Source organism: Camelina sativa, chromosome 6 (genome assembly GCF_030686135.1).
Source record: "Camelina sativa cultivar CO46 ecotype springtype chromosome 6, ASM3068613v1".
Taxonomy (NCBI): domain Eukaryota; kingdom Viridiplantae; phylum Streptophyta; class Magnoliopsida; order Brassicales; family Brassicaceae; genus Camelina; species Camelina sativa.
The window spans coordinates 23,662,235-23,680,889 of NC_141885.1; the positions used below are offsets into that span (position 1 = coordinate 23,662,235).

Here is an 18,655-nt window from a genome sequence, read left to right on the forward strand (position 1 = left end):
TTATGAAACTTCAAGATGCGAAGCATTCTTTTTCTTTTGTATGTCCGCTTCCGTGGGTGTTGCAGCCATGGCATATGAAGTCACCAACTGTAACCACAATTAATGGATGGCTACGGGTGCAATGTTGGATTACTTTTTGTTCTGGCTTCAACGGAGACATCTCATTGTCAATTTTTTTCTTTTGTAATAGTTAGATTTGCAAAAATGGGTGGTAGTCAGGAGCGGATGTATTGTTTGTTTGTAATGCATTAGAAAAGAAAATTAATTAACTGTGAGACTTTCAATGGAAAACAAACAAAAAAAAGTCACGACATGAGACTTTCAATGGAAAACCCAAACAGGGCATTAGAAACAACTCCCATCGTTAGCTTCGATGCAACAGTAAACATTCTCCACCCCTTACTCGGACCCGGCTTTTGACCTGGCCCAGCCGCTGGTGGTACTTGTCCCGGATTCATATTGAACCCGTTCATGTAGTTGAAATTATTGTAATTATTATATGGATGATGATGATTAAAATAAGGTTGTTGACCCATCGGTGGTCCATACGCATACGGGTAACCAAAATGCGGTTGTTGCCACGGCACCGACGACGATGGTTGTCCTCCCTCTGGCTTAAGCCCTCTGCTCTTAGTACCCGATGCTTCGGTCTGGTCAGAAGGTGACGTGTTGCACACGGCTAAGATACATTCCATATGAATATCGAATCTACATAGCTCACACCTATACCTCCAAGATTGGCACGGGCCATGACAAACCATACACTGGCTAGCTCCCGCGAGGCGAAACTCCAAGTGATGGGGAGGGTGAAGTACGTGCCTGACGTGCTGAGGCAGCTGCGTGCAGAGCGGATGCACGTCAAACTCACATATCTTGCATCGGTAGAACAATCCTTCCACGGACTCGTCACATATGTCGCACACACGGTCGTTTTGGCGCGTGGACTGTTGTTTCCGAACAACGAGGCTGAGGGCATGCTGAGGATGAATGAAGGTTGGGAGGGTAAGGGGACATGTGGCGCAATATTCATGGAGATCGTAGTTGCATGGTTCGCATCTATAGGTCGTACCTGAGCCGTAGGTTTTGCAGCCGTCGCAGATGAAATCACCGATACTGTTAAACTCCGTCAATGGATGAATGTGCGTGAAATGCTGAGTGGTTCGCTGTTTTGGTGTTCTTGGAGCCATCTTTACCGATTTTTGGGTTCAGCAAGAACAATAGTTGTGTTTGGTGTTGGAATATAATGAAAATTTCGTCGAAATATTAAAATGAGAGTTGTATATGTTTACTAGTGTGACAGAGTGTCACACCTTGATTAGTTGACATTCGACGAGTTGACGGACCAAAGAGGTGGAAAAGTCTCTATTCTTATTATGTTTGTTGTTCATTTAGAATCACACAAAGATAGGTTGGTTAAAAGAAAACACACAATAACGTATTATATCATGTATATGCTGAGTGGTATGTACTAATCTTTAAAAGTTAACTTGAACTATTGTTACATATTTTTCTATACTGGCAAACGATTTAATCTAAATCTAAAAACACTAATCACGAAAAACAGTAGATTTTGGTCAAAGCGATAAAGAGAACAATTATTCTTTATAACTTTTTCTATAACCAGTTTAAACGACTGACAATAGACAACATGTCACAACACTACCAAAAAAAAATAGACAACATGTCAATATACAACATGCCACAAACATGTCACGCATGATAATGCTTTGATTGAAGTTTGGCTAATAGGGTTTAATAATGGCAACATGGTTTGATATACAATGCATACAGTGTGATATGTAGGCCTTATATGGTAACTAGTTTTTAAGTGGATTTTGGTTTTTGATTTTTTGAAAATCTATTTTTTATCATTCAAGATTTTTAAAAAATAGATTCTTTACAAACTAGATTCATCCAAAAATTCAAAAACCAAAATCCAAAAACTAAAAAAACAATGAAAAATCTATTGCCATTATTTACAGCCGTAATAATATACCATACCACGATTCTCCGTCTTAATTGCTTGGAAGCAGGCCCGGCCCTATACACATTTCTATGATACATAGGTATCGGGCCTCAATTTTCTGAAGTCAAGTCTGTAAAGATTTTCTGCTTTTTTTCTTAAAGGGCTCAATTTAAGAGTTAGTTTCTTTTAAAATGCCTTATTTTTTAAATTTAATTTCAGTTGAGGCATTATTTAAAAATTGTTTTAAGTTGAAGCCCAATTTAAAAAATTGCATTGGATTTACTGAGAAAAACAATTTAAAAAAATATTATCAAATCTCATTTTAAAAGTACAATTTTTTTTTGTATTGGGCCTCCAATGTTGCTGGACCGGCACTGCTTGAAAGAACTATAGAAACTGATTCGTCAACCTGATCATACAACCATTTTAAACTAGTTTAAACTTTAGACTGACGATATAACAGACAACCATTTTACAAACATGTCAAGCATGATAATGCTTTTATGAAAATAAATTTTTCTTTCAATTATCTAAAATTTTGGCATGAAAAGAATGATAATATATGGTTTCAGTACTTGGTGAGCTTGGTTTGAGAACCTAAAATAAATTTGCATCGCATATTCTATCATGTGTGTAGCTAGGGTTGTAAATCTTTATCAGTATACAGTACTAAACAAAAAAAAAAAGTAAAAGAAAAGAATTGAATTGTTTACGAAAAAAGAAAGAAAAGGAACAAATCAAAACCAATCAGAGCTACTCTCTATTAATAGGAAATTAGGAACTACTTGACGGAGTCTTGCCCCCTGCTGTGATATTACTTCTTCAATTTGTGACTTAGTCTCATCGTTAAGTAATTAAGATGCCATGTATGCATAAATTAGGTGAAGCAATAATTTGCACCGTTCGATGTGTTCCAATATTAATTTGCCTTAAAAACATTCATCCAAACTATGTATATATATATATATATATATATCACTGTTGGTAGGATGATATTACACATTACCATAGTATATATACATCATGGATAATAATATTGGTCACATACATACCGCTACTGTATTAGGAAAACCAAACGATCTTCACAAGAACTACAAATTATATACCTAAAATAATCAACAAATAAAATATAGACTACTAAAATTCAAAATGCTTCACAAAACTAACAATTTTCACATAAAATAAATTCTAGGAATTTTTCCTAACATGAACTTTTCTAAATGATATTAAACACCAAAGGTCAGCAACCTCCTCCACCTCCTCCTCCTCCTCCTCCGCCGCCGCCTCCACCTCCATCCCCACCCCCACCGCCGCCGCCAAAACCTCCACCACCTCCATCACCACCAAAGCCGCCTCCGCCCCAGCCGCCTCCGCCCCAGCCGCCTCCACCTCCGTCTCCTCCACCAGCACCACTCCAAAAGGACCAAAACCCTCCATGACCCCCGCCATTTCCATCACCGCCAACGCCACCTCCGTTTACTCCAGCACCCATTTCCACATCTCCGCCGCCATCCTCTCCTCCTCCACCATCACCTCCTCCTCCTCCTCCGCCGTCATGACCACCCCCACCTTTGCCTCCGGCTCCAGCCAAGGCCACAAGAAATACGAAAACACCAAAACAAGAAGAAATAGCAATTATAATTACTATCCATGTCTCCATTTTATGCAAAATATATATCGTTACAATTAGTTATCCCTCGATTGTGTATATATACATAGTTGGTTGCCGAGGTTTGCCTGCAGACAAAATAACGTGTCAAGTTAGTATAATCGTAGACTTTGATTTATTCATATGTTTCTATATTCAACGTTCAAAGTTTTTCATTACGGGTAAAACTTTATCTATTATATTTATATGTTCCTATATTCAAGAGTTTTCATTACGGCCGGGAGAAAAACTTGAAAAGAAGTATACATTCCGTATGATGCTTGCTATCTTTGATGCCAACTCTGATAAATCTTTATTAATATATAGCTATATATCTTTGTCTAAGGATATATAGGATAAAGATATGGATTGACTAGGTCAATTGGACTTGAATGCCAATTGGTTTTACGTTCAATCAGTGTGACATATATTTCACTCGGTCTTGACCAGAATGAGAAAGGAAAGTGCTCTCTTCATTGTTTGGAAAATCGGACAGTGGAATCTTTGTCTTTTTTTGGTTTTACGTGAATTATATAGTATTGACGCAAATTAAATATGGACAGTGAAACTCTAGGTTTTGGGATTTGTATATATAAGACTTGCATGCACTTTAGACATCAATACACACATGACACGCCTAATTAACCACAAAACATTCATAGAAGTTCATGTGATTCTATCGATCTACTTGTGAGTCTGATATGGCTTATACAAAACAAATACATTTGTTCTGAACCAAACACAGTTTACAGTTTACACATAATGTCAGGAACTTTAATACTTAAAACTAATTAACATCCATAATCATTTGACAAGTCACTAAACCGTATACAAACGAGTATCATTATTCCTAGCATGGCCAAGACACATACTTATAACACCACTGATGAACAGTAGTGATCAAAACACTTGACAATTTTTTCATACTAAAGAAAACGAATACCAACGAACAAAAGAACTAAAAAATTTACCGCGTTGACGGCACTGAGGATGCTATCAAGGAGATCACCATGGATAGGCTTAACAAGAAGCTTCAGGAGAGTCTCTTGGGTTCCATTTTCTTTTAGCTTATAGTTTTTGTTATTAAGTATGTATTTTATGAAAAAATATTCCCAAATTTTTAGTTTTTTTAAGGAGAAAAATAGTTATAAAAAATAGCAAATATGAAAAAATTTATGAAAAAAAACAAATTTAAAATTTTTTTTTAAGAAATTTGGTTCATTAAAACTAGCATTAAGGAAACGCGATGTGACCTTTATGCTGAGAGGAAATTTTTAAGAATACTAGAAATTCCAAATTAAAAACAAAAAAGAGAACACGTTAGTTATGTCTACATCAATCAACCACAAAGTAACGAACCGATAAGGCCACAAAGAGACTTGGTAATCAACCACGAATCAGCTTAGTCACTTCTCGAAGAACCGGTTGAGTGCGTACGATGAGGAGGTCAGCTGGGTTTATCCCTTCGATCACATTTGCAATGACAAAAAGCTTCTCGGCGATACCATCGAAGACTACACTTTCACCAGTGGCAAGCTGTTGTAGAATCTGAACGGTTCTTCTATTTACGTAAAAGCGTTTTTTAGAGGAAACAATACTTATAAAATTTCCATCAAAACATCAAAATATATTTATTTTGCAAAAGAATTTTATAAAAGAGTTAATAGAATTCAATCCACTATAATTTATTAAAGTTATAGGAAATTTTACAAAATAGAGCAAATATTTACTGAGAAATTAGTTTTCTCCACACCAATATTTATTTTTTACTGTTTCTGTATATATTTTTTAAAAAATTATACCATTAAGAAAGCCAAACTGGTAGAATCATATATAAAATAATAATTAAAAAAAAGTAAAAAAAGTAAAAAAAAAAAAATAAAGGTTAGTGAGATCCTAATTTCCAGGCTTTGCAATTCCATTTTCCAAGAATGTTTTTGGTAAACCGAGGCAAATTATTGAACCAGTTACAGAACCGACCAATAACCGAAGTAATTTTCAATTTTAATTCAACCTGGTTAGGTTAGCGATGGTCACTAAAACGGACCTTTAACCTAATAAATATGGGCCTTATTTGAAATCCGTAACATTCAAAAGGTTGCTCGTCTATTAAACCTTGCAAACTCATATAATAATGACGTGGAGAAACTCGTGGATGCAACAACAAATCATAAGACGCCACGTGGAAAAATCTTGATCGCTCTATTTAAGCCAAAGCTGCTCTGCAATTTGTTACTTTGGTTTAAAACCAAACACACAGTTACACACAATGTCAGGAACCTTGATACTTATTAAAACTAAGAAATTAACATCCATAATCATTTGACAAGTCACTAAACCATAAAACAAACGAGTATTATTATATCCTAGCATGGCCGAGACATATACTAATAACACCATCGATGAACAGTAGTGATCAAGACATTTGACATTTATTTAGCAAAGGAATGAGTCCATTTTAAAACGGTCGGTACATATAAAACATACAAATACAAAGTATCAATAAACTTTTATTAGCGTCCCTATATTTACCTATTAACTAATATACTCAACCATCCCTATTTCGGACTAGAAATACATTTCACAAACACCTAACCAATTTTTCACACTTGAGGAAAGAAAACGAATAACAGAACGAACAAAAAAACTAGGAAGTTTACCGTGGAGCTTGCCGCACCCGCACCGTAACATGTTTTACTATTTCATGCCTCAATCTTTGAATCAACATAAAAAGCAACCAAATTGAGGTAATCTCAATTCTCAAACCACAAATTATCTCATAACAAATCCCATTTTTTCCACTAAAGCCGTGACGTAATAATCTTAACAATTACATTAATTAGTATTAATCATTAAATTAATTTCCTGATCTTTATCATGTAAACCAAAAATAAACGTTGTTACTAGCACCAAGATTCTTAGAATAATAATAAAAAAATCTCAAAACATTATACAATTTTCATTAACCTCTTTTTTTTTTTTTTTTTTTTTTTTGTCAAACATTTTCATTAACCTCTCTGTCTCTCTTTGACTCTATCTATCTCTCTTCATTATCCGAAAATACACACCCAATCGAATCCAATATTTCAAAAAAAATTCCAAAAAGATTCCTCTCTCTCTCTCTCTCTCTCTCTCTCTCAGCTCAACTTTTCTAAAAGCTCCAACCTTTTCGATCCTCTAGATTCTCGGCGCCGGTTTATCGGAGAAATTAAAATGGCTCAGTTCACGGGTCGGGTCGTTGGAGACTACTTGATGGGTCGACAAATCGGGTCAGGCTCTTTCTCGGTCGTTTGGGAAGCGAGGCACCGCGTTGACGGCACTGAGGTTGCTATCAAGGAGATCGCCATGGATAGGCTTAACAAGAAGCTTCAGGAGAGTCTCATGTCTGAGATTTATATCTTAAGGAGGATCAATCATCCTAACATCATCCGTATGATCGACATGATCAAGGTTTTTTTCTTTAAATTAAAAGTTTCGATTTTTATTTATTTTTTGTTGGCTCTCTGTTTCTAGCTTGAAATTGAGAATGAGGTTAGCTTTGTTAAGATGTTTTGTTACTCAATTTAAGATCTTTGCCGTTGAATTTTGGATCATATGCATGAAATTAAGCTTGATTTGTGGAACAAATTTGAGTCTAGATTTGGAAGGTTGATGATTGTTTTGTTTTGTGCAATGTGATGCAGTCTCCTGGGAAAGTGCATTTAGTGTTGGAATACTGCAAAGGAGGTGACTTGTCTGTGTATGTCCAGAGACGTGGAAGTGTTCCTGAAGCTACTGCTAAGCATTTCATGCAGCAGTTAGGTAAATTCTAGTGACACTTTCTCTTCTGTTTTGTTGTTTTTCTTGGGTTGAAAGAACCATATTTTTTAATCTTAGACGATTTTTTTTTTATCTAACAGCCGCCGGTTTACAAGTTCTTCGTGACAATAATATTATTCACCGCGATTTAAAGCCTCAGGTGTGTCTATTTCTCATTACTTTCAATGATCTTTTGTTTATCAGATTAGTTTCTTAATTAAGCTCGTTGAGCTGACTGTTAAATGATAGAACTTTCAGAAAGATGAAAGGATGTTGTAGAATGGTGATCTCTTAGTTTCCAATCAAACATGTTTTCTTCTATTTTCATTGGATATGCTTTACAAGGGTTTCTCCTTGCCTAAGCAGAGATAGAGTCTTGGAGATTGCATCTTTGTTAAAATGTAATATCTAAGGTTCTTCCGTTTTTGGAACAGAATCTTCTTCTATCCACAGATGAAAATGATGCAGATCTGAAGATTGCTGATTTTGGATTTGCAAGGTATTGTCATCAGCACCCCTTGTTACTAGATCAAAGAGTGTTATATGAATGAATTAGAGAAGGTTTCAAATGGGCTCCAGCTGCTTTTGATTGTATATTGTCGAGTTTCTAGGTAATTTCATGCTTTTCTTGGGGGATTATGCTTTTTATACCCCCCTCCCTCATTTTGAACATCACACTTTTCTTAATGCAGATCGCTGCAACCTAGGGGGCTCGCAGAGACTTTATGTGGTTCACCGTTGTATATGGCCCCAGAGATTATGCAACTTCAGAAGTATGATGCAAAGGTCAGACCTTTCTCATAATATGCTACCTAGACTTTTTCTCGTAACATGACCTCCTTACAATCTAGCTTAATACACAGGCAGATCTTTGGAGTGTTGGTGCTATTTTGTTTCAACTTGTGACAGGCAGAACCCCGTTTACAGGAAACAGCCAAATTCAGGTTTTGTATACTCCGTCTCACTGCTTTCCATATTGTGTAATTTTTGTGTTCTGGTGCAGAAATCTAACTCTGTCTCCTTCTTGTGTTCTCAGTTGCTCCAAAACATTATAAGATCAACTGAATTACATTTTCCAGCGGACTGTAGAGATTTAAGTTTGGACTGTATAGATCTGTGTAAAAAGTTACTGCGCCGTAATCCAGGTCAGTATCAGTTTAAAGTCAATTCTGCTGGAAGTAGTGGAGGCTATACAATTCTTTTGCATATGTGTGTTGGCCTAAAAAACGTAAAAGTATATAGAACTGTGGCCACGTTGAACTGGCAATTTAAACATGTTCATAGTTATTTGTTTGATTAGCATAATTGAATATAGAAATTGTTACTGTTGCCATTTCAGTCTAGACTGTTCTAGTTTTCCGAGTAACTCATGGTTCCAGAACTTAGAGATGTGATTTAAATAGCGGTTTACACTGAGCTCTATTCATCTCCTACACCACTTTACTATGGTCCTAGTCTGTGTGTATCCAATGCGATCGCATGCCATTCTTGAATATCTTGTCTTTCGCAGTGGAACGTTTGACATTTGAAGAGTTCTTTAATCACCCTTTTCTTTCGGACAGGCAGGCATATGATTTCTCAAGGTAGATTTGGCATTTGTCGTGACTAATGCTTTTACTCTCCTTTATGCAACCATATGTACTGATGAAATTATCTGTGTTGCAGGAGTAGATTGGGAGTAAGAACAATGGACGGTTTTCTTTCTTCTGGAAGCAGTCCCTCAAGAAACATGGAAGAAAGTTCTCAAGAAGACTGTTTGCCATTCTTTCTAGATGATGATTCAAGTGGACCTGACGGGAGCCCTTCCAATTTGAAAAAGACGTCCTCAATGATGTCGTCCTCTGGATTTAACGTTGATACCAGAGCTGAAAGAAGGGAGGCGGAATCTAGTCCTTTAAGATATCCAGAACATACTTCTGAACATAGTAGAATCAACCAAAGAGAGGAAAACGATAGATTTAGATTTGAAACTCAAATAAATTCGGATAGGAGAAACCGTAGGGAGCCTACAGGATTGACTGATACCAGATCACTTATTGCTCCAGGAAGAGGTAACTGAATCTCTACTATTTTCTACACTGTTGAGAATGAAAAAGTTTCTTGTTTGGGTTCTCACTTATATCAGTTCTGCAGTAGATGATTCTCAAGACTCCATGGATCAAGATTTTGTTCTCGTATCTGGACCACCAGTGGATATGCCATCATCTTCATCAGGTTCGTCGAAGCCGTATAATTTCCCATTCAAGTCTCCTCCTGTAGAATTATTCAACAGAAGCATAAGTTCAACGGCACCCATGCCAATAACTGGTGCTACTGGCAACAGCATTGGTCGGTTTGATAGCCTGGACAGTCAAAACTCTGCCCCAAGCACTTCTCATGGGTCTCTGGATCTTGGAGATGCTTTTGAACAGCCATCAACTCACAGTCTGACAAGAATCAGGTCTCTGAGAAAATGTGCAGCAACAATTACAGAATTAGTTCATGAAAGGGTAACCAAACTTACACTGTTTATAGATAGTCTTGTATTACCATCGTGCCGTCACTGGCCATCATGAGTTTCTGAGTAAATTTATTTTCATGATTCTTTGCATAGATTGAATCTGACAGACATTTAGAAGCGTTCTCGATCCAATTGGCGATTCTGGCAATTTGGAAACAGGCACTGCACATATGTCATACTCAGGCTATTTCAGCTCTGGAAGGAAGCCCAAACCAAGACATTAACAGACTACGAAGTAGCAGCCTGAAATACGATACCCACAATTCTGATAAAATGACTTGTCTCAGCCATGATGGATCGGAGGAGATGTCCTCTCAGATTCAGAGGCAGTTTATCCAGGAGATTGAGCTTGCTGAAGAACTTGGCAAGAGTATTGAACCTGGTATGTTTCTTCTTTGAGGAAAACAAAACTTATCTGTTTCTGAGGTATTCAAGATCTTAAAAGGAGTTGGTTGTAGGAAATATAAAAATGCCGGATGCAATGGAGACTATATTTGAAGCAGCCCTTGATCTTGGAAAGCTTGGAGGAGTAAGTTTCCTTTGCCTTTTCCCTGAGAATTTGATGAACAATCCAAAACTAGAAACAAAACAGTCAATTTGTCTGTTATGCATTCTCATATACGAAGTATATTTCTCAACTCCATTTGCGTGACTGTCTTTGTAGGTTAAGGAGTATATGGGAGATACAGAGAACGCTGGAAACCAATATTCAAAAGCGGTGCGATTGCTGGTATTTCTTCTAGTAGAAGCACCAATGCTGATTCTGAACCCCCCATTGTCTCTTACAAACTCAGTCAGGTATCGTCTCAGGACGTATATCGATTTCCTCAGCAGAAGGTTAAAACATCTACAATCACACAGAAAAAGCTCAGGTGGTCAGATACAAGGATCATCATTAGCCATGATGAACAGACAATCATAAACCCATTCACTCCGTTTGGGTTCTCTTGTTCTTCTTGTGTTCCTTTTTTTTTTTTGAATTATTCTAAAAGAGAAAAATGTATTTGTTTTGTGTACAGCAAAATCATATAATTCTTATTCTTTTGGGGTTAAATCTGGAGGGACGTTGGGGGATATAATGTGTGTGATTATTGTTGATCGGTGTTGTAACATTTTATTTATTCTATCTTGATCCCAATCCTTTTGTTTTTCCATTAGTCTGATACCAAACATTATTTATGTATCTGAAATATGAAAAGGAGACTTTGTTTAAGTCAAATGCTATGATGCAAAATCTAAACTTTACATATTCTAAATTTTTGTTGGCACTTTAATTCCTGACCTCTTATATTGTGTCCTTTAGATTCTTATGTACTTTTGTTCGTGTCTCATAATCAGAATAACAAAATCAATGTAAAAAGACAATTAAAGAATAAGGACAAAACCCTAAAGGGTTCCACACATGTGCAGATGTTACGGCACGTACAAGAAGGGACTGAATAGAGAAATGAAATAAATACAGAGTCAAGCCGGAGAAAAATTAGCGCCAGTGGCCCTAATCCAACTCTTGCAGTCACTTACTCACTACTGTTTCTTCTCCTTGGCAGGGACCTTCTCTCTTCTTTCAAAGGTTAGGGTTTCATCAACATCGGCTAAAGTTTCAATCTTTGAGATTAATTGGGGTTTCGCAAGTTTATTCCTTTTGATACAGTTTTGGGGTTTTTTGCTGCTTTTGCAGAAGCTTGTGTGGAAGAAGCCTTTTATTAGCTTGTTCTTCAATTTTGGATTTTGATTGAAGAGTGTTTTTTTATTTGTCGACTTATCTCTCTGTTTACAGAAGAGGGAAAAATGGCAGGATGTGGAATGAATTGTCAATTCTCGAGTGTTTTGAAAGTGAGAAACAAGATCTCTTCGTTAGGGATTTGTAATCGAGACTCTGTATTTAGAGGTTCGGTGAAGGCAATGAAAGTGCCTGTTTTGCGGATTAGAAGTGTTTCAGGTAGGCAAAGGTCGAGTCTTTTGATGGTTAATATGTCTCAGTCTCCTATTGAGCCGCTATCTAGTGGTGGTGTTGCGGCTACTGAACAAACAAAAGTAGAAAGTGATGATAGCAACTTAGGGAAAGATAATGTTAGAAACTTGGGAACTGATCAGCCTGAGAATTTCGATGGTGATGGTAATGTTGGTGATGGCTTTAATGGTAATGATGGTAATGGGGGAGTTAACAATGGTGGAGGAGGTGGAAATGGAGGAGGAGGAGAAAGTGATGATGGCGGAGACTACGAAGAAAAAGAGTTTGGACCTCTTTTGAAATTTGAAGAGGTCATGAAGGAGACTGAAGCTCGAGGAGCTACTCTTCCATCTGATATGTTGGAAGCTGCTAAGACCTATGGTATCCGGAAAGTGCTGCTCCTTAGATACTTGGATTTGCAGGTACATGTTTCATTACTCTTATTTGTTTGCTTCTGGAAATAATAGAGTTTGAGAAGAGTTCTGAGTTTGGATTTCTTTGGTTTTAGAGCTCAGCTGGGCTTCTCGGGTTTGCTATAAGATCATGGTCTATGCTTCGTAACAGAATGTTGGCTGATCCATCTTTCCTCTTTAAAATAGGGGTTGAGGTAAGGGACTCCTGCCAAAATTTTCATTAAGAAAATAGTTTCTCCTTGTACATTCACATTGGATATGTAATACCATGCTTGCATCTAAGAAATAATAAGCATTTTGATATGTAATTTCAGATAGTCATTGATTCGTGTTGTGCCACTGTTGCTGAAGTTCAAAAGAGAGGGAAGGATTTCTGGGCAGAGTTTGAGTTATATGTTGCTGATCTATTGGTCGGAACTGTTGTTAATGTTGCTCTGGTCGGTATGTTGGCGCCTTATGTACGTTTAGGACAACCATCTGCATCAGCTGGCTTCTTAGGACGCATGGCTTTTGCTTATAATGCGCTTCCTAGCAGGTACATTCCCTCAAAAAGATACTCAAGCTTCATACAGTACTTACATGATTACATCCCTCATCTTGTAACTCGGTTGCTAAACTTTGAGATGTTGAACTTATGCAGCGTGTTTGAAGCTGAAAGACCAGGATGTAGTTTTTCAGCTCAACAGAGGCTTGCTACATACTTCTACAAGGTAATTAAACTTCACAGACTCTGTCTCAATTGCTCCATATTTCTTTTGCTGTTGCTGATCAATATTTGTTCACATTTTTGCAGGGTATAATGTACGGTGCAGTTGGGTTTGGATGTGGCATCATAGGGCAAGGCATCGCAAATCTGATAATGACTGCAAAACGGTAACACATCCTCTTTCCACTGGCTCGAATCAAAAGGGTAACTTGAAGTTTTGGATTTGGCTTACATTTTTGTTGTAATTCTCTTCTCTCAGAAACATGAATAAATCAGAAGAGAGCATCCCTGTACCACCACTAATCAAGAGTGCAGCTCTCTGGGGTATATATAATATTATGGCTTGTTCTACCTTAATTCACTTTCACTTTGCTAAATCATTAATCTCAACAACAATTGGTGAATTGATTGCAGGTGTATTCTTGAGTGTTTCTTCGAATACTCGTTATCAAATCATCAATGGTCTAGAGAGAGTGGTTGAAGGATCTCCTTTTGCCAAGAAAGTACCACCGGCAGCTATGGCCTTCACCGTTGGTGTACGGTTGGCCAATAACATCTACGGTGGAATGCAGTTTGTGGATTGGGCAAGATTGAGTGGTTGTCAGTGAGAACACAACCAAAAACTCTTCTTTGTGATTGTCTTATTTGATGAAATCATATATTGTTGTAGCCTACTTGGTTTATTTTCGATCTGTTCAACTACATTTTCCGTTGTTAGATCCAATAATACAAAATCTTAGCTCGAAATCCTTATAGTCTAATCAGTAATTAGTGGGAATGTTAACGAAGTAGGTAATGGGGAGTGAAATGTTCATTTAGAGAGTGCAAAGAGTTGTTGAAACCTTGTTTTATGAAAGAAAAGTAAAGAGGGAAACAAAAAACAAACACGTAAGAAATCAGACGACTAAACACTTAACAGATGGTGAAATCTAAATCAAAGTAAGCATAAATCAAATGATTACAGAATGGGAAAAGATCCAATTTAACGGTACACGTCACGAAAACACAACCACCCCACTAAATACATCTTACTATATAAGAATCATCAAAGCACTAACTTGATACACTCAACAAAACAAGAAGAAGCATGAAGTGTTGTAGGTTTGTTGCAGTGGCTTTGATGAGTCTTCTGGTCACATTGACATACACTGAGGCAGCTGGTGAGTGTGGTCGAATGCCAATTGGTCAAGCCGCGGCTAGCTTAACCCCGTGTTTGCCTGCTACACAGAACCCGAGGAGTAAGGTTCCACCGGTTTGCTGTGCCAAAGTTAGTGCTCTTATTAGAACCAATCCACGTTGCCTTTGTGCTGTCATGCTCTCTCCTTTAGCCAAGAGAGCCGGAATCAATCCTGGAATCGCAATAGGTGTTCCCAAACGATGTAACATCCGCAACCGTCAGGCTGGCAAGCGATGTGGACGTATGGATTCGATTAGTCTAAATCTCATAGTACAATAAATACCATCATGAATTTAACTCTCACTTATTTATGCCTTATGATTCTTTTGCAGGTTACATTGTTCCATAAATCCTTATGGCTTCCCCGTATTATGAGGAATAAACAGCTAGCTGTTTGGATCAAAATGAAGAGGACTCTGAAGATTTTAATTAAATAAATGTTTTCACTTACCTTTGTAGAGGAGAAATGTGATCTACAGAAATCCTTTTAACTTAATATATGAGTACTAATAATGTATATTTATATTATATACTATGAGATGGATCTCTGTTTTAAAATGGTGACATTGTGCATGTTTTGCTTCTGATTTAGCAGTCCACTCCTCCTCTCATAAGCTTTCTAATATTGTTTGACACATTTTATTCAAAACTAATACTCCTACATACTATATGAGTATATGTTGTTACTTAGTAATAATACCATAGATTAAATGATAATGAATGACTTGAACTTAGAGTACTATAAGTTTTTTTTATATAAGGAGAGTAAAGTAAATAAATCTAGTTCCAAAATAATCATACTGGAAGTGGAAAGGGACTATTGGAAATATAAACTATTATATATATATATATATATATTCTTCTTTTTAAGCCAAAAAAAAAAGAAAACTTTAAAACGACAGTTTAACGGAAAAAAAAGGGTAACAGAAACTATTATATATAGTCTTTTTTATTATTTTATTTTTTTTGTCAAAGTGAACACAAATAATGTTATACTACAGTATTTTGTCTATTTGGCCAATTTCTTGAAAAGATAACTCTGTTTCTAAAGCTTTCTTCTTCTTTCACTTGTAACAGAAACTAGAAAAAAAAAAATGAAAAATGGCAGGATGTGAAATGAATTGTCAATTCTCAAACAAGATCTCTGCGTTAGGGATTTGTAATCGAGACTTTGTACTTAGAGATTCGGTGAAGGCAATGAAAGTGCCTGTTTTGCGGATTAGAGGTAGGCGAAGGTCTAGTCTTTTGATGCTTAATATGTCTCAGTCTCCTGTTGAGCCGCTATCTAGTGGTGGTGTTGTGGCTACTAAACAAACAAAAGTAGAAAGTGATGATAGCAACTTAGGGAAAGAAAATGTTAGAAACTTGGGAACTGATGATCAGCCTGAGAATTTAGATGATGATGGTAATGTTGGTGATGGCTTTAATGGTAATGATGGTGGTAATGGCGGAGGAGGAGAAGAAGGTGATGGCGAAGAATACGAAGAAATAGATTTTGGACCTCTTTTGAAATTTGAAGAGGTCATGAAGGAGACTGAAGCTCGAGGAGCTACTCTTCCATCTGATATGTTTGAAGCTGCTAAGCCTATGGGATCCGCAAAGTGCTTCTCCTTAGGTACTTGGATTTGCAGGTACATATCTCATTATTTATTTTTTCTTCTGGAAGTTAGAGTTATAGAGACGAGTTCTGAGTTTGGATTTATTTGCTTTTAGAGCTCAGCTGGGCTGCTTGGGTTTGCTATAAGATCATGGTCTATGTTTCGTAACAGAATGTTGGCTGATCCATCTTTCCTCTTTAAGATAGGAGCTGAGGTAAGGCATGGACTCCTGCCATATTTACCATGCTTGCATTGAATGAAATAATGAGCATTTGATATGCCTATTTCAGATAGTCATTGATTCTTGTTGTGCCACTATTGCTGAAGTTCAAAAGAGAGGGAAGGATTTCTGGGCAGAGTTTGAGTTGTATGTTTCTCATCTATTGGTTGCAACTGCGGTCGATATTGCTCTGGTTGGTATGTTGGCGCCTTATGTCCGTTTTGGACAACCATCTGCATCATCTGGCTTCTTAGGACGCATGGCTTTTGCTTGTAATGCGCTTCCTAGCAGGTGTACATCCCTCAATCTTCATATAGTACTTTCGTCTCTCATCTTGTAACTGATCGGTTACTAAACTTAGAGATGTTGAACTTATGCAGCGTGTTTGAAGCTGAAAGACCAGGATGTAGTTTTTCAGCTCAACAGAGGCTTGCTACATACTTCTACAAGGTAATCAAACTTCACAATCTCTGTCTCCACAGTTGCTCCATGATTTTTTTTGCTGTTGCTGATGATTTATATTTGTTCACATTTTTTTCAGGGTATCATGTATGGTGCAGTTGGGTTTTGGATGTGGCATTGTAGGACAAGGCATCACAAATCTGATAATGACTGCAAAACGGTACACACCGAATCAAAAGGGTAACTTAAACTTTTTGGATTTGGCTTACATTTTTGTTGTCATTTATCTTCTCTCAGAAACATGAATAAATCAGAAGAGAGCATCCCTGTACCACCACTAATCAAGACTGCAGCTCTCTGGGGTATATATAATATTTATGGCTTTTTCTACCATAATTGACTTTCACTTTGCTAAATGACTAATCTCCACAACAATGGTGAATTAATCTCGCAGGTGTATTCTTGAGTGTTTCTTCGAATACTCGTTATCAAATCATCAATGGTCTAGAGAGAGTGGTTGAAAGATCTCCTTTCGCCAAGAAAGTGCCTCCGGCAGCTGTGGCCTTCACCGTTGGTGTACGGTTGGCCAATAACATATACGCCGGAATGCAGTTTGTGGATTGGGCAAGATTGAGCGGTTGTCAGTGAGAACACAACCCGAACTGTTGTCTTAGAAGAAATCATATATTGTTGTAGCCTACTCGGTTTATTTTCCATCTGTTCAACTACATTTTCCGTTGTTAGATCCAATATAAAAATCCTTATAACTTTGTCTAAATTAAGTTAAGAGTGTCAAATTTGAAGCAATTGATACGAAGTAGGTGATAGGCGTTGAAAACACACTTAGAGAGTGCACAAAGTTGTTGAAAGAAAAGTAAGTAGAGAAACAAAAACAAACACGCAAGAAATCAAACGACTAAACACTTGACAGATGGTGAAATTTAAATCAAAGTAAGCATATAAAACCAAATGATTACAGAATGGGAAAAGGTCCAGTTTAACGGTACACTTCAAGAAAACACAACCACCCCACTGAACACATCTTACTATTATACTATATCAGAAGAAGAAAAGAAGCATGAAGTGTTGTAGGTTTGTTGCAGTGGCTTTGATGAGTCTTCTGATCACACTCGCTTACACTGAGGCGGCTGGTGAGTGTGGTCGCGTGCCTATTGGTCAAGCCGCGGCTAGCCTAACCCCGTGTTAATTTGCCTGCCACAAAGAACCCGCGGGGTAAGGTTTCACCCGTTTGCTGTGCAAAAGTTGGTGGTCTTATTAGAACCAATCCTCGTTGCCTTTGTGCTGTCATGCTCTCTCCTTTAGCCAAGAGAGCCGAAATCAATCCTGGAATCGCAATAGGTGTTCCCAAACGCTGTAACATCCGCAACCGTCTGGCTGGCAAGCGATGTGGACGTATGGATTCGATTCTTCTAAATCTCATAGTATATATAGTACATCATGAACTTCAGACACTTATTCATGCCTTATGATTCTTTGCAGGTTACATTGTTCCATAAATCACCGCAAGAGTATGAGGAGTTAACCGCGGTTTGGATCAAAATGAAGATGAGTTTGTTAAGATTTAAATAAAGGAATTAATGTTTTCACTTACCTTTGTAGAGGGAAAATGTGAACTATATATATCCTTTAATAATCTATAACGTTGAACTATATATGAGTATATGCATATTTTATTATATACTATGAGATGGATCTCTGTTTTAAAATGTTGACAATGTGCATGTTTTGCTTCTAATTTAGCTGCCTACTCCTAAATGTTTCACCGGTGAATCGGAAACTCATTTGGTCATAAACTTTCTCTAATACTTTTGATACATTTTATGAAACTAATACTTCTATATGGCTACATATATGTAGTAACTCTACCAAAATACATATATGTTGTTACTTAGTAATACCATAAGATTACTAACTTAGTACTATAAGTTTTTTTTTTTTATCAATAAGGAGAGCAAAGTAATACTAGTAGATCTAGTTCCAAAAATCATATTGGAAAGGGACTATAGGAAATGTAAACTTATTATATTCTTCTTTTTAAGCCAAAAAAAGAAAACTTTAAAACGACAGTTTAATGAAAAACAAAAAAAAAGAGGGTATCTATTGTCTATATTTTTTGTCAAAGTGAAACACAAATATAGTATTTGACCAAATTCTTGAAATCAGCACAAGATAACTCTTTTTTCTAAAGCTTTCTTCTTCTTTCACTTTGTTAAACGTTAAGCCAGTAGTAATTGTGATCCATCATAGACCGTACG

At 36.9% G+C, this 18,655-nt stretch overlaps 6 protein-coding genes and 1 pseudogene across 16 annotated transcripts in view; 5 read left to right on the plus strand and 2 right to left on the minus strand.

Annotated features, from left to right (window-relative positions):
- LOC104792560 (protein FAR-RED ELONGATED HYPOCOTYL 1) overlaps positions 1-2,309 on the minus strand; it is a 44,421-nt gene extending 42,112 nt beyond the window's left edge. Inside the window, exon 1 of the mRNA XM_010518741.3 lies at positions 2,250-2,309. The gene's annotated coding sequence lies outside the window, so the exon portion shown is untranslated. The remainder of the gene's footprint in view (positions 1-2,249) is intronic.
- On the minus strand, positions 231-1,219 carry LOC104792571 (protein VACUOLELESS GAMETOPHYTES). The gene has a single exon (XM_010518755.2). The coding sequence runs from the start codon at positions 1,185-1,187 to the stop codon at positions 306-308; it is 882 nt and encodes a 293-aa protein (XP_010517057.1). The 5' UTR covers positions 1,188-1,219; the 3' UTR covers positions 231-305.
- Positions 2,310-6,583: 4,274 nt separating the features above from the next.
- Positions 6,584-11,066, plus strand: LOC104792572 (Protein kinase superfamily protein). Of its 6 annotated transcripts, none has more exons than XR_015559409.1 (14): positions 6,584-7,064; positions 7,298-7,415; positions 7,514-7,572; positions 7,847-7,911; positions 8,105-8,198; positions 8,276-8,356; positions 8,449-8,557; positions 8,923-8,995; positions 9,078-9,463; positions 9,546-9,626; positions 9,736-9,901; positions 10,006-10,294; positions 10,371-10,441; positions 10,577-11,066. XR_015559409.1 is itself a non-coding variant. In XM_087453757.1 (13 exons), the coding sequence occupies exons 1-13, from the start codon at positions 6,828-6,830 to the stop codon at positions 10,832-10,834; spliced, it is 2,196 nt and encodes a 731-aa protein (XP_087309883.1). In that variant the 5' UTR covers positions 6,584-6,827; the 3' UTR covers positions 10,835-11,066. The 6 variants fall into 6 exon arrangements, 4 of the variants coding, with proteins under 4 accessions (XP_087309883.1, XP_087309884.1, XP_087309885.1 ...); XR_015559410.1 differs by having other exon boundaries at positions 9,549-9,626; XM_087453757.1 differs by having other exon boundaries at positions 9,546-9,901.
- A 165-nt stretch (positions 11,067-11,231) lies between these two features.
- Positions 11,232-13,729, plus strand: LOC104792574 (protein RETICULATA, chloroplastic). Of its 3 annotated transcripts, none has more exons than XM_010518760.3 (8): positions 11,232-11,482; positions 11,591-12,285; positions 12,372-12,470; positions 12,591-12,811; positions 12,917-12,986; positions 13,070-13,149; positions 13,242-13,306; positions 13,397-13,729. In XM_010518760.3, exons 2-8 carry the CDS (start codon positions 11,701-11,703, stop codon positions 13,588-13,590), a joined length of 1,314 nt encoding a protein of 437 aa, XP_010517062.1. In that variant the 5' UTR covers positions 11,232-11,482; positions 11,591-11,700; the 3' UTR covers positions 13,591-13,729. The 3 variants fall into 3 exon arrangements, with proteins under 3 accessions (XP_010517062.1, XP_010517063.1, XP_010517064.1); XM_010518761.3 differs by having other exon boundaries at positions 11,287-11,482; positions 11,564-12,285; XM_010518762.3 differs by having other exon boundaries at positions 11,311-11,482; positions 11,690-12,285.
- A 321-nt stretch (positions 13,730-14,050) lies between these two features.
- On the plus strand, positions 14,051-14,717 carry LOC104792576 (non-specific lipid transfer protein GPI-anchored 30-like). Its single transcript, XM_010518763.2, has 2 exons — positions 14,051-14,400; positions 14,492-14,717. Exons 1-2 carry the CDS (start codon positions 14,070-14,072, stop codon positions 14,506-14,508), a joined length of 348 nt encoding a protein of 115 aa, XP_010517065.1. The 5' UTR covers positions 14,051-14,069; the 3' UTR covers positions 14,509-14,717.
- A 435-nt stretch (positions 14,718-15,152) lies between these two features.
- LOC104792575 (protein RETICULATA, chloroplastic-like) lies at positions 15,153-17,186 on the plus strand. 3 transcript variants are annotated; one of them, XM_087453763.1, is made up of 7 exons: positions 15,175-15,790; positions 15,873-15,971; positions 16,048-16,268; positions 16,358-16,427; positions 16,519-16,599; positions 16,677-16,741; positions 16,834-17,186. In XM_087453763.1, the coding sequence occupies exons 3-7, from the start codon at positions 16,253-16,255 to the stop codon at positions 17,025-17,027; spliced, it is 426 nt and encodes a 141-aa protein (XP_087309889.1). In that variant the 5' UTR covers positions 15,175-15,790; positions 15,873-15,971; positions 16,048-16,252; the 3' UTR covers positions 17,028-17,186. The 3 variants fall into 3 exon arrangements, with proteins under 3 accessions (XP_087309888.1, XP_087309889.1, XP_087309887.1); XM_087453761.1 differs by lacking the exons at positions 15,175-15,790; positions 15,873-15,971; positions 16,048-16,268; positions 16,358-16,427 and having other exon boundaries at positions 16,543-16,599; XM_087453762.1 differs by lacking the exons at positions 16,048-16,268; positions 16,358-16,427; positions 16,519-16,599; positions 16,677-16,741; positions 16,834-17,186 and having other exon boundaries at positions 15,153-15,790.
- Positions 17,187-17,420: 234 nt separating this feature from the next.
- LOC104792577 (uncharacterized) lies at positions 17,421-18,076 on the plus strand (annotated as a pseudogene). Its single transcript, XR_015560473.1, has 2 exons — positions 17,421-17,792; positions 17,880-18,076. The product of XR_015560473.1 is annotated as an uncharacterized LOC104792577 (transcript).
- The last annotated feature ends 579 nt before the right edge of the window (positions 18,077-18,655 follow it).